The 13548-nt window shown below is 38.7% G+C and overlaps 1 protein-coding gene across 14 annotated transcripts in view; it reads left to right on the plus strand.

Moving 5' to 3' along the window:
• Nucleotides 1-13548, plus strand: part of DTWD1 (DTW domain containing 1) — a 263321-nt gene that overhangs the window by 7438 nt on the left and 242335 nt on the right. For 9 of the 14 annotated variants that reach the window (XM_073995781.1, XM_045397268.3, XM_065547337.2 and 6 more), the window contains exons 3-4: nucleotides 3625-3768; nucleotides 6268-6526. In XM_073995781.1, coding sequence (XP_073851882.1) covers nucleotides 3625-3768; nucleotides 6268-6526 — 403 coding nt within the window. The remainder of the gene's footprint in view (nucleotides 1-3624; nucleotides 3769-6267; nucleotides 6527-13548) is intronic. The other 5 variants (XM_073995780.1, XM_073995783.1, XM_073995782.1 and 2 more) reach the window with 1 other exon arrangement.

Consider the following 13548-nt stretch of genomic DNA (forward strand, 5'->3'; position numbering starts at 1 on the left):
TCTCTTGGGGAAAGTTGATAATCCCATGGGAAAATGCTGAGGTCTCCTTGTCAGTAGCATTTTGATAAACTTGAGTGGAAAGATTTGTGGTAAGTCTCTTTTATAAAACATAGGTGTTAGAGAGCTGATTGATATTCTTTACTTGTTTGAAAACAGAACGCCTCTACTAAGACTGCCCTCTGGTCAACACTATTTTTTTTTTTTTTTTAAACACAGTTAAGCTTTAATGTCCATACGAAGCCTCAGAGCAGTGTTTTTGTAGCTTGTAAAAAAGCAAAAATTTTTTTTCTTTCTTTTTTTTTTATTTTTATACTTTAAGTTCTTGGATATATGTGCAGAACTTGCAGTTTTGTTATATAGATATAAACATGCCATGGTGGTTTGCTGCACCCATCATCTACATTAGGTATTTGTCCTAATGCTATCCCTCCCCTAGCCCCCCACCCCCAGACAGGCTCCAGTGTGTGATGTTCCCCTGCCTGTGTCCATGTGTTCTCATTGTTCAACTCCCACTTACGAATGAGAACATGCGTTGTTTGGTTGTTTGGTTTTCTGTTCCTGTGTGGTCAACACTATTATTGTTACTCTGTACTCTTGTCATTATTTAAGAAATAATCTTCTTTTAACATGTGTGAACTAGAACACAAACATGGATTTCCATGATTTGATCTGTTTCTGTGCTTTGATTTTATGATGCGAGAGATCTCATGCTCATGGAGAACTAACAATACCTGGATTGTGTACAGGTTTTGCATAATTATATTATGCTTGCAGACTTTAGTTCATAAAGCTTTTTATTTTATCATATAATTAAAAAATAGGCTAGGCACATGATTTATAAAATTTGTCAATAACACTCCTCTGTTCTTAATATAAATGATACCCTCCAAGATAGCTAGCTGGTCAGAAATATTGATAACTTTTGGAATTTTCAACTTTACTCATCAGTCATATAAGAAGGTCACTTTTATGATCTGCTTTCTTTTTCTTTTCTTGTCATGATCTGCTTTTTTTTTCTTTTCTTATTTCCTACCTTCCCTGGGCTAAGATAATACTGACATGGTGCTCAGGGACCGTAGGGAGAGGGAAAATAGTGTCAACTGAAACCGATCGTCATGAGGAAATTCTGATGTAGTGTTCAGCCAGAAGTAGACTGACGTAAAATCATTTGTGAACTGCCTACTTAAATGGTAAATGTTCCATAATTAGAAGTTGGTTTGATGATTAGAAACAATTGGGCCTAACTTATAAATGATCATTGGGCCTAACTTATAAATGATCATTGGGCCTAACTTATAAATGATTGCTAGGCCTAAGCAGGGAGAGTAGGAGATACAGTGTTTGAAACCCTAATTGAAAACTATTTGTAGGCCAAGGTCCTCCTGGGGTGTGTTATTTTTACTGTTCTGTCCCCAACATAATTGTCCAGGGAGAAAAAAATTTGAAATTGGAATTATTTAGTAGCTGCTCCATTCAAAAATAGCTTTGGAACTAATGACACACATACAACATGGAAGAACCTCAAAATAACTATTCTTAGCTAAAGTCAAATGAAGAGTGTACATTGTATGATTTCATTTATATAAAATTCTAGAAAGTACAAACTATAGTGGCAGTGGATTACTGATTGCCTGAGGAGGGCAGTGGTTGATGGTGAGAGGAGAAGGAAGAAGAGCATGAGAAGACTTGATAATGGCAAATCATTATTTTGACTGTAGCAATGGATTCAAGGATTTAATGTATGTTAAAACTTATTAGATTGTACACTTTAAATATGTACAGTTTAAGACGTAAGAAAAATAGTTTTGTCCTCCAGGGTAAAATAGTGTGCCCAGGGTAAATTCCTAGAATCCTACTTATTTAGTATGGGATGGGAACTTGGAGATGGTGGGAACTACTAAATAAAACAAAAGGTCATTTAAAAGCTGAAGTCAAGAACACATCTCCAGAGGGTTTCTTATATATAGTAAGGGAGATGTGACCTAGCATTTTTTTCATAATCATGGCTGAATGCAGTGCTTGTATAAGCATTACAAAGAGAGCTAAACCAAAAAGCCAAAGTGAAATAAGAAAAATATAATTTAAGAAATCCAAGAGAATATTCTTTTTGCATAGAGACATGTTACAGACAACATCTATAACAAATAATGAAACTTTAAGGGAAATACTTAGGCAACAGGGGTCCCCAATCCCCAGACCACAGACCGGTACCAGTCCTAAGGAACCAGGCCACACACGAAGAGGTGAGCTGTTGGAGAGCAAGCAAAGTCTCTCTCTGTATTTAGTCACTCCCCATCACTCACATTACCACCTGAGCTCTGCCTCCTGTCAGATCAGCGGCAGTGTTAGATTCTCATAGGAGCATGAACCCTGTTGTGAACTGTGCATACAAAGGACCTAGATTGCACGCTCCTTATGAGAATCTAATGCCTGAAGATCTGTCACTGTCTCCCATCACCCCCAGATGGGACCATCAAGTTGCAGGAAAACAAGCTCACGCTCCCACTGATTCTACATTATGGTGAGTTGTATAGTTATTTCATTATATATTATCATGTAATAATAATAGAAATAAAGTGCACAATAAGTGTAATGCGCTCGAATCATCCCCAAACCCTCTCCCCTAACCCTGGTCTAGGGAAAAATTGTCTTTCACGAAACCAGTCCTTCTTGGTGCCAGAAAGAATGGGGACTATTTAGGCAACATGATTTTGAAGAGAGTTTTGTGATATAAAGATTACACCTCTTAGACCTATTGTTACTATTTTTTAATTGATAATTATTTAATTTGTGCTGTTGAAAATGTGATGCCGAAAATCACGATGTTTCCTGCAAAGGATAACAGTTTTGACTTGAAAGTATGTATAAGGAACAGAATTTCAACTTGAATTTTAGATCTGAAACTTTTTGCCCAAACTTACATTTCCTTTTAAAATAACATAAGAGGCCGGGTATGGTGGCTCACTCGTAATCTGAACGCTTGGGAGGCTGAGACAGGCGGATCACTTGAGGTCAGGAGTTCAAGACCAACCTGGCCAACATGGTGAAAACCCATCTCTACTAAAAAAATACAACAATTAGCTGGGCATGGTGGCAGGTGCCTGTAATGCCAGCTACTTGGGAGGCTGAGGCAGAATTGCTTAACCCAGGAGACGGAGGTTGCAGTGAGCTGAGATCACACCACTGCACTCTAGCCTGGGTGGCAGAGTGAGAGTCCATCTCAAGATAAAGAAATAAAAATAAAATAAAATAGCATAAAATAGGCAAACCTAGAGTTTATAGGATTTATAAAAATGTCCTTGGCACATATAGTGAAATGCAAAGAATTGGAGTTAATATAACTTAAATGAAAATGACATTGGAGCTTTGCTTTAGGAGAAGATTCTATGTTAAATGAGTTGAAAATAGTTGTCCTAATACATGATTAACAATGCCAAGGAAGAAATTTGGGTTGGTTTTGTAACGATCACCATTCTTAATATTCTGGTATATCTTTTAAACCATATGTGTATTTATAGAAATTTATTGTAAGCTTCCTATTTAGCTTTAAAGACCTTTTTTATTAACATAAAAATTAGAATGTTTATATATTTTTTATTTGTCCTTTTTTTTTTTTACCTTTAGCTTCCATTGAAGATTGACATCATTAAACATCCAAATGAAACAGATGGCAAAAGTACTGCTATACATGCAAAACTCTTAGCACCTGAATTTGTAAACATTTACACGTATCCTTGTATTCCAGAATATGAAGAAAAGGACCATGAAGTAGGCAACTTAGTTTTTATGACTCTTCACATTGGATATACAAATGAATTTTAACCTCCATTGCCTTTCTGATCTTACTCAAACATAATTTAATATTTTTCTTAATAAAGAATTATGCTTAGGTAGCATTAGACAATATACAGTTTATTTCATTGATATCTTCAAAGATCAGATGATTCTAGACTGCTATGCGTTTTTGAGTCTGCATTTTATAGCTCTTCTGCCTTATTTCTTCAGGTTTTTACTCCTTGCCAATATTATTGTGCCTGCTTTTACTTTTTCTCTTCTCCTTCTCCTGTTTGTGCTACATATAGATGATCTAAGTTGATGCAAACTGGGAAACCAGATTACAAATATTGTTGGAATTTCTCTAAAAGAAGAAAGACTGAGTTAGGATATTCAGGAATCCTCCTAAATTAAGAGCTTTAGCGCATAGCCTTTATAACATTTCTTTCAGCTGCTCAGAGGCCTTCCTTAGTCATTTTTAGATTCTTAATTGGTTTTCATGCAGTTGGAATTGTCACATTGGTGAGATATTATGGGTCTTCTTGGAGAAAAGTAATTTTACAATGTGTCTCAAAAAATTAGGCCTTGGGTACTAAAAGAAGCATGTAAAAGCCTTTTGGTGTCTTGGAGGCCATTTGTTGGTGTGGCTAATATAGAAACAAAATTAGAAATTAGTGCATTCATTTGTTCCAGGAAGAACTTGGTAAATTTTTACTTTTCTGTTTATATATCTTTTTTTGGTTCAGTTTATATAAAAAATTATGTTTGTAAATAATATTTGAGTTTTGGATCTAGGAAAATGTTTCTTCTCTGGTCAGCTAGACTCCATTTAAGTTGATTAAATAGAATGGAGTGCTATGTTCTGTAAGGAGATGAGATATGTTTATAATCTAAGAAAATTCAAAAGCCCTGGACTTTGCTAACCGGATATAGGGAGAAATATAGACATGTATTATGAATATTTAAAAACTTTGACAACTTTGAAATTTATAAAATTCAAGGTTTTTGCTTTTTTTTTTTTTTTTTTTTTTGAGACAGAGTCTCGCTCTGTCGCCCAGGCTGGAGTGCAGTGGCGCAATCTCGGCTCACTGCAAGCTCCGCCTCCCTCGTTTACGCCATTCTCCTGCCTCAGCCTCCTGAGTAGCTGGGACTACAGGCGCCCGCCACCGCGCCCGGCTAATTTTTTGTATTTTTAGTAGAAATGGGGTTTCACTGTGGTCTCGATCTCCTGACCTTGTGATCCGCCCGCCTCGGCCTCCCAAAGTGCTGGGATAACAGGCGTGAGCCACCGCGCCCGGCCAAGGTTTTTGCTTTTTAACAGAGTTTTGCTCTGTTGCCCAGGCTGGAATGCAGTGGCATGATCCCAGCTTGCTGTAGCCTTAAACTTCTGGGCCCAAGCAATCCCCGTACCTCAGGCTCTCGAGTAGCTGAGGCCATGGGAGTTGCACCACTACTCCCAGCTAATGTTTTTATTCTTTGTAGAGACAAGTCTCACTATGTTGCCCAGGCTGGGCTCGAACTGCTAGGGCTCAAGTGATCCTCTCACCTTGGCCTCCCAACGTGCTGGGATTACAGGCACTGTGCCCGACCAAGACTTTTTGTTACTTAATTTTATTTTATTATGATTTTGTTTTTATCTTTTTATTTTAAAAATTTGTATGCTCATTGAAGAAAATTTGGGAAATAAAGAAACATATGGGGATAAAATTCCCTTGATTCTCCAACGTTTATTCATTTAACAAATATTTACTTGGTGCCTGCTTTGTGCCAGGAGCTGTTCAGACATTGGAAGCTCTAATAATATAAATCTCAGTAAAAATGTGCTGAAAGAAAACAGGTATCATACTTATGTAATTTTTCCTGGAAAGTTAGATTTTTTTCCTTTTAATTTTTCACTGTAATAAATATACTTAGATATTGTAAGTGTCTGTGTTTAGGTTTATTTTATTACATTCCCATAATGAAATGGTTGAACCAAAGGGTATGAATAATTTTAAGACTCTTGATTTAAATTGTCAAATTGCTTCCATGAAGAATTATGCTATTTAATCCTGCCCTCAAACCACCATTTCCTCACCAGCATTCACTGTATCATTTGTTTTATCTTTGGCTTATGATATAGATGCAAATGGCATTTAATCATTGAACAGTTTTCAGTGGTTCTTTTACAAAGTATCATGTACTTTGCTTTTTATCTTATGAAAAATTATATAATTCAATCTTTTTATTTCAAGTATGATTAACTTGGCATCTATCAGTCAGTGAATAACTTATTTTGAAATAATAGTTTTAATTAGTATATTATGATTATAAATTACTAGGGGAGAGCCAAAAACTTTACCATACATATTAAAGAACCATATACAATAGAACCAACCTAATGCTTGTTTCTCAGATATGCAACATGTCTTTCTTAAAATTTTAAGTCAATCAAAATTTATGTATTTTGAAGATCATAGTAGCACACTGCTAACCCAATTTTCTTTGTTTTAGGTTGCACTCGTTTTTCCTGGACCTCAGTCTATCTCAATAAAAGATATTTCTTTTCATCTGCAAAAAAGGATTCAAAATAATGTTAGAGGCAAAAATGATGACCCTGACAAGCCATCTTTTAAACGCAAAAGAACTGAAGAACAACAGTTCTGTGATTTGAATGACAGCAAGTGCAAAGGCACACCACTGAAAAAAATTATATTTATAGATAGTACCTGGAACCAAACAAACAAAATATTCACTGATGAGCGACTTCAAGGTAAAAAAAAAAAAAAAAAAAAATGTTTTTTTGGACTGTTCCTCCCTCAGACTTGTTTTGAAAAAGCTTCAAACTTATAGATAATTTGAAAGAAGAGTTGCATTGAATACCTATACATTTTGCCACGTTTACTTTATTTCTCTATTTCTCTTTATTATATATGTGAGTGTGTATTTATATATTACATATATTTTTGATTGATCAATTAAGTTTCGGGCTTTGTAACACTTTACCCTTAAATATTAAGTATACATTTTCCTTTTTTTGTTTGAGACAGTCCCAGTCTGTTGCCCAGGCTGGAGTGCAATGGTGCAATCTTGGCTCACTGCAACCCTCCTCCTCCTGGGTTCAAGTGATCCTCCCACCTCAGCCTCCCAAGTAGCTGGGATTACAGGTGCCCACCACCACACCTGCCTAAATTTTGTGTTTTTAGTAGAGACAGGGATTCGCCATGTTGGCCAGGCTTGTCTCAAACTCCTGACCTCAGGTGATCCTCCTGCCATGGCCTCCCAAACTGCTGGGATTACAGGCATGAGCTACCATGTCCAGCCTAAGTGTACATTTTCTAAGAATAAGAATATTCTCCTATATTAATAAAGAATGACATCTCTTTTATAAACATCCTAATGGTGAACACATTTACTAAGAAGTTAGATCTTCTCTTTTGTTTTTTGTTTTTTGCCTTATAGGTTTGTTGTTGTTGTTTTCTAAGAGGGAGTCTTGCTCTGTTGCCTAGGCTGGCAGTGGCACAATCTTGGCTCACTGCAACCTCTGCCTCCTGGGATCAGGCGATTCTCCTGCCTCAGCCTCGCTAGTAGCTGAGATTACAGGCACACACCATCACTCCGGGCAAATTTTTTTTTTCTTTTCTTTTTTTTTTTTTTTTAATATATTTATTTTTATTATTATTATACTTTAAGTTCTAGGGTACATGTGCATAATGTGCAGGTTTGTTACATATGTATATTTGTACCATGTTGGTGTGGTGCACCCATCAACTCATCAGCACCCATCAACTCGTCATTTACATCAGGTATAACTCCCAATGCAATCCCTCCCTCCTCCCCCCTCCCCATGATAGGCCCCAGTGTGTGATGTTCCCCTTCCCAAGTCCAAGTGATCTCATTGTTCAGTTCACACCTATGAGTGAGAACATGCGGTGTTTGGTTTTCTGTTCTTGCGATAGTTTGCTGAGAATGATGGTTTCCAGCTGCATCCATGTCCCTACAAAGGACACAAACTCATCCTTTTTTATGGCTGCGTAGTATTCCATGGTGTATATGTGCCACATTTTCTTAAGCCAGTCTGTCACTGATGGACATTTGGGTTGATTCCAAGTCTTTGCTATTGTGAATAGTGCCGCAGTAAACATACGTGTGCATGTATCTTTATAGCAGCATGATTTATAATCCTTTGGGTATATACCCAGTAATGGGATGGCTGGGTCATATGGTACTTCTAGTTCTAGATCCTTGAGGAATCGCCATACTGTTTTCCATAATGGTTGAACTAGTTTACAATCCCACCAACAGTGTAAAAGTGTTCCTGTTTCTCCACATCCTCTCCAGCACCTGTTGTTTCCTGACTTTTTAATGATTGCCATTCTAACTGGTGTGAGATGGTATCTCATTGTGGTTTTGATTTGCATTTCTCTGATGGCCAGTGATGATAAGCATTTTTTCATGTGTCTCTTGGCTGTATGCATGTCTTCTTTTGAGAAATGTCTGTTCATATCCTTTGCCCACTTTTTGATGGGGTTGTTTGGTTGGTTGTTTTTTTGTTGTAAATTTGTTTGAATTCTTTGTAGGTTCTGGATATTAGCCCTTTGTCAGATGAGTAGATTGCAAAAATTTTCTCCCATTCTGTAGGTTGCCTGTTCACTCTGATGGTAGTTTCTTTTGCTGTGCAGAAGCTCTTTAGTTTAATTAGATCCCATTTGTCAATTTTGGCTTTTGTTGCCGTTGCTTTTGGTGTTTTAGACATGATTCCTTGCCCATGCCTATGTCCTGAATGGTATTACCTAGGTTTTCTTCTAGGGTTTTTATGGTATTAGGTCTAACATTTAAGTCTCTAATCCATCTTGAATTAATTTTCGTATAAGGAGTAAGGAAAGGATCCAGTTTCAGCTTTCTACTTATGGCTAGCCAATTTTCCCAGCACCATTTATTAAATAGGGAATCCTTTCCCCATTTCTTCTTTTTCTCAGGTTTGTCAAAGATCAGCTGGCTGTAGATGTGTGGTATTATTTCTGAGGGCTCTGTTCTGTTCCATTGGGCTATATCTCTGTTTTGGTACCAGTACCATGATGTTTTGGTTACTGTAACCTTGTAGTATAGTTTGAAATCAGGTAGCGTGATGCCTCCAGCTTTGTTCTTTTGACTTAGGATTGTCTTGGCATTGCGGGCTCTTTTTTGGTTCCATATGAACTTTAAAGCAGTTTTTTCCAATTCTGTGAAGAAACTCATTGGTAGCTTGATGGGGATGGCATTGAATCTATAAATTACCTTGGGCAGTATGGCCATTTTCATGATATTGATTCTTCCTATCCATGAGCATGGTATGTTCTTCCATTTGTTTGTGTCCTCTTTAATTTCACTGAGCAGTGGTTTGTAGTTCTCCTTGAAGAGGTCCTTTACATCCCTTGTAAGCTGGATTCCTAGGTATTTTATTCTCTTTGAAGCAATTGTGAATGGAAGTTCATTCATGATTTGACTCTCTGCTTGTCTGTTACTGGTGTATAAGAATGCTTGTGATTTTTGCACATTGATTTTGTATCCTGAGGCTTTGCTGAAGTTGCTTATCAGCTTAAGGAGATTTTGGGCTGAGACAATGGGGTTTTCTAAATATACCATCATGTCATCTGCAAACAGGGACAATTTGACTTCTTCTTTTCCTAACTGAATACCCTTGATTTCTTTCTCTTGCCTGATTGCCCTAGCCAGAACCTCCAACACTGTGTTGAATAGGAGTGGTGAGAGAGGGCATCCCTGTCTTGTGCCAGTTTTCAAAGGGAATTTTTCCAGTTTTTGCCAATTCAGTATGATATTGGCTGTGGGTTTGTCATAAATAGCTCTTATTATTTTGAGATACGTTCCATCAATACCGAATTTTTTGAGAATTTTTAGCATGAAGGGCTGTTGAATTTTGTCAAAGGCCTTTTCTGCATCTATTGAGATAATCATGTGGTTTTTGTCTTTGGTTCTGTTTATATGCTGGATTACGTTTATTGATTTGCGTATGTTGAACCAGCCATGCATCCCAGGGATGAAGCCCACTTGATCATGGTGGATAAGCTTTTTGATGTGCTGCTGGATCCGGTTTGCCAGTATTTTATTGAGGATTTTTGCATCGATGTTCATCAGGGATATGGGTCTAAAATTCTCTTTTTTTGTTGTGTCTCTGCCAGGCTTTGGTATCAGGATGATGTTGGCCTCATAAAATGAGTTAGGGAGGATTCCCTCTTTTTCTATTGATTGGAATAGTTTCAGAAGGAGTGGTACCAGCTCCTCTTTGTACCTCTGGTAGAATTCAGCTGTGAATCCATCTGGTCCTGGACTTTTTTTGGTTGATAGGCTATTAATTATTGCCTCAATTTCAGAGCCTGCTATTGGTCTATTCAGGGATTCAGCTTCTTCCTGGTTTAGTCTTGGGAGAGTGTAAGTGTCCAGGAAATTATCCATTTCTTCTAGATTTTCTAGTTTATTTGCGTAGAGGTGTTTATAGTATTCTCTGATGATAGTTTGTATTTCTGTGGGGTCGGTGGTGATACCCCTTTATCATTTTTTATTGCGTCTATTTGATTCTTCTCTCTTTTCTTCTTTATTAGTCTTGCTAGCGGTCTATCAATTTTGTTGATCTTTTCAAAAAACCAACTTCTGGATTCATTGATTTTTTTGGAGGGTTTTTTGTGTCTCCATCTCCTTCAGTTCTGCTCTGATCTTAGTTATCTCTTGCCTTCTACTAGCTTTTGAATGTGTTTGCTCTTGCTTCTCTAGTTCTTTTTATTGTGATGTTAGAGTGTCAATTTTAGATCTTTCCAGCTTTCTCTTGTGGGCATTTAGTGCTATAAATTTCCCTCTACACACTGCTTTAAACGTGTCCCAGAGATTCTGGTATGTTGTATCTTTGTTCTCATTGGTTTCAAAGAACATCTTTATTTCTGCCTTCATTTCGTTATGTACCCAGTAGTCATTCAGGAGCAGGTTATTCAGTTTCTATGTAGTTGAGCGGTTTTGATTGAGTTTCTTCATCCTGAGTTCTAGTTTGATTGCACTGTGGTCTGAGAGACAGCTTGTTATAATTTCTGTTCTTGTACATTTGCTGAGGAGTGCTTTACTTCCAATTATGTGGTCAATTTTGGAATAAGTGTGATGTGGTGCTGAGAAGAATGTATATTCTGTTGATTTGGGGTGGAGAGTTCTGTAGATGTCTATTAGGTCTGCTTGCTGCAGAGATGAGTTCAATTCCTGGATATCCTTGTTAACTTTCTGTCTCGTTGATCTGTCTAATGTTGACAGTGGGGTGTTGAAGTCTCCCATTATTATTGTATGGGAGTCTAAGTCTCTTTGTAAGTCTCTAAGGACTTGCTTTATGAATCTGGGTGCTCCTGCATTGGGTGCATATATATTTAGGATAGTTAGCTCTTCCTGTTGAATTGATCCCTTTACCATTATGTAGTGGCCTTCTTTGTCTCTTTTGATCTTTGATGGTTTAAAGTCTGTTTTATCAGAGACTAGCATTGCAACCCCTGCTTTGTTTTGTTCTCCATTTGCTTGGTAGATCTTCCTCCATCCCTTTATTTTGAGCCTATGTATGTCTCTGCATGTGAGATGTGTCTCCTGAATACAACAGACTGATGGGTCTTGACTCTTTATCCAGTTTGCCAGTCTGTGTCTTTTAATTGGAGCATTTAGTCCATTTACATTTAAGATTAATATTGTTATGTGTGAACTTGATCCTGCCATTATGATATTAACTGGTTATTTTGCTCGTTAGTTGATGCAGTTTCTTTCTAGCCTCGATAGTCTTTACGTTTTGGCATGTTTTTGCAATGGCTGGTACCGGTTGTTCCTTTCCATGTTTAGTGCTTCCTTCAGGGTCTCTTATAAGGCAGGCCTGGTGGTGACAAAATCTCTAAGCATTTGCTTATCTGTAAAGGATTTTATTTCTCCTTCACTTATGAAACTTAGTTTGGCTGGATATGAAATTCTGGGTTTAAAATTCTTTTCTTTTAGAATGTTGAATATTGGCCCCCACTCTCTTCTGGCTTGGAGAGTTTCTGCCGAGAGATCTGCTATTAGTCTGATGGGCTTCCCTTTGTGGGTAACCCCACCTTTCTCTCTGGCTGCCCTTAAGATTTTTTCCTTCATTTCAACTTTGGTGAATCTGGCAATTACGTGTCTTGGAGTTGCTCTTCTCGAGGAGTATCTTTGTGGCGTTCTCTGTATTTCCTGGATTTGAATGTTGGCCTGCCCTACTAGGTTGGGGAAGTTCTCCTGGATGATATCCTGAAGAGTGTTTTCCAACTTGGTTCCATTTTCCCCCTCACTTTCAGGCACCCCAATCAGACGTAGATTTGGTCTTTTTACATAATCCCATACTTCTTGCAGGCTTTGTTCATTTCTTTTTCTTCTTTTTTCTTTAGATTTCTCTTCTCGCTTCATTTCATTCATTTGATCCTCAATCGTTGATACTCTTTCTTCCAGTTGATCAGGTCGGTTACTGAAGCTTGTACGTTTGTCACGTATTTCTCCTGTCATGGTTTTCATCTCTGTCAGTTCGTTTATGGCCTTCTCTGCATTAATTATTCTAGTTATCAATTCTTCCACTCTTTTTTCAAGATTTTTAGTTTCTTTGCACTGGGTACGTAATTCCTCCTTTAGCTCTGAGAAGTTTGATGGACTGAAGCCTTCTTCTGTCATCTCATCAAAGTCATTCTCCGTCCAGCTTTGATCCGTTGCTGGCGATGAGCTGCGTTCCTTTGCAGGGGGAGATGCGCTCTTATTTTTTGAATTTCCAGCTTTTCTGCCCTGCTTTTTCCCCATCTTTATGGTTTTATCTGCCTCTGGTCTTTGATGATGGTGACGTACTGATGGGGTTCTGGTGTGGGTGTCCTTCTTGTTTGTTAGTTTTCCTTCTAACAGTCAGGACCCTCAGCTGTAGGTCTGTTGGAGATTGCTTGAGGTGCACTCCAGACCCTATTTGCCTGGGTATCAGCAGCAGAGGCTGTAGAAGACAGAATATTGCTGAACAGTGAGTATACCTGTCTGATTCTTACTTTGGAAGCTTACTCTCAGGGGTGTACTCCACCGTGTGAGGTGTGGGGTGTCGGTCTGCCCCTAGTGGGGGATGTCTCCCAGTTAGGCTACTCAGGGGTCAGGGACCCACTTGAGCAGGCAGTCTGCCCGTTCTCAGATCTCAACCTCCGTGTTGGGAGATCCACTGCTCTCTTCAAAGCTGTCAGACAGAGGAGTCTGAGTCTGCAGAGGTTTCTGCTGCCTTTGTTGTTGTTGTTGTTGTTGTTGTTGTTGTTGTTTAGCTGTGCCCTGTCCCCAGAGGTGGAGTCTACAGAGATACGCAGGCCTACTTGAGCTGCTGTGAGCTCCACCCAGTTAGAGCTTCCCAGCGGCTTTGTTTACCTACTTAAGCCTCAGCAATGGCGGGCGCCCCTCCCCCAGCCTTGCTGCTGCCTTGCAGTTAGATTGCAGACTGCTGTGCTAGCAATGAGGGAGGCTCCGCGGGCGTGGGACCTTCCCGGCCAGGTGTCGGATATAATCTTCTGGTGTGCCTGTTTGCTAAGACCCTTGGTAGAGTGCAGTATCGGGGTGGGAGTTACCCGATTTTCCAGGTGTTGTGTGTCTCAGTTCCCCTGGCTAGGAAAAGGGATTCCCTTCCCCTTTGTGCTTCCCAGGTGAGGCGATGCCTCGCCTGCTTCAGCTCTCGCTGGTCGGGCTGCAGCAGCTGACCAGCACCGATTGTCTGGCACTCCCTAGTGAGATGAACCGAGTACCTCAGTTGAAAAT

The sequence above is a fragment of the Macaca fascicularis genome, chromosome 7 (assembly GCF_037993035.2).
Source record: "Macaca fascicularis isolate 582-1 chromosome 7, T2T-MFA8v1.1".
Taxonomy (NCBI): Eukaryota; Metazoa; Chordata; class Mammalia; order Primates; family Cercopithecidae; genus Macaca; species Macaca fascicularis.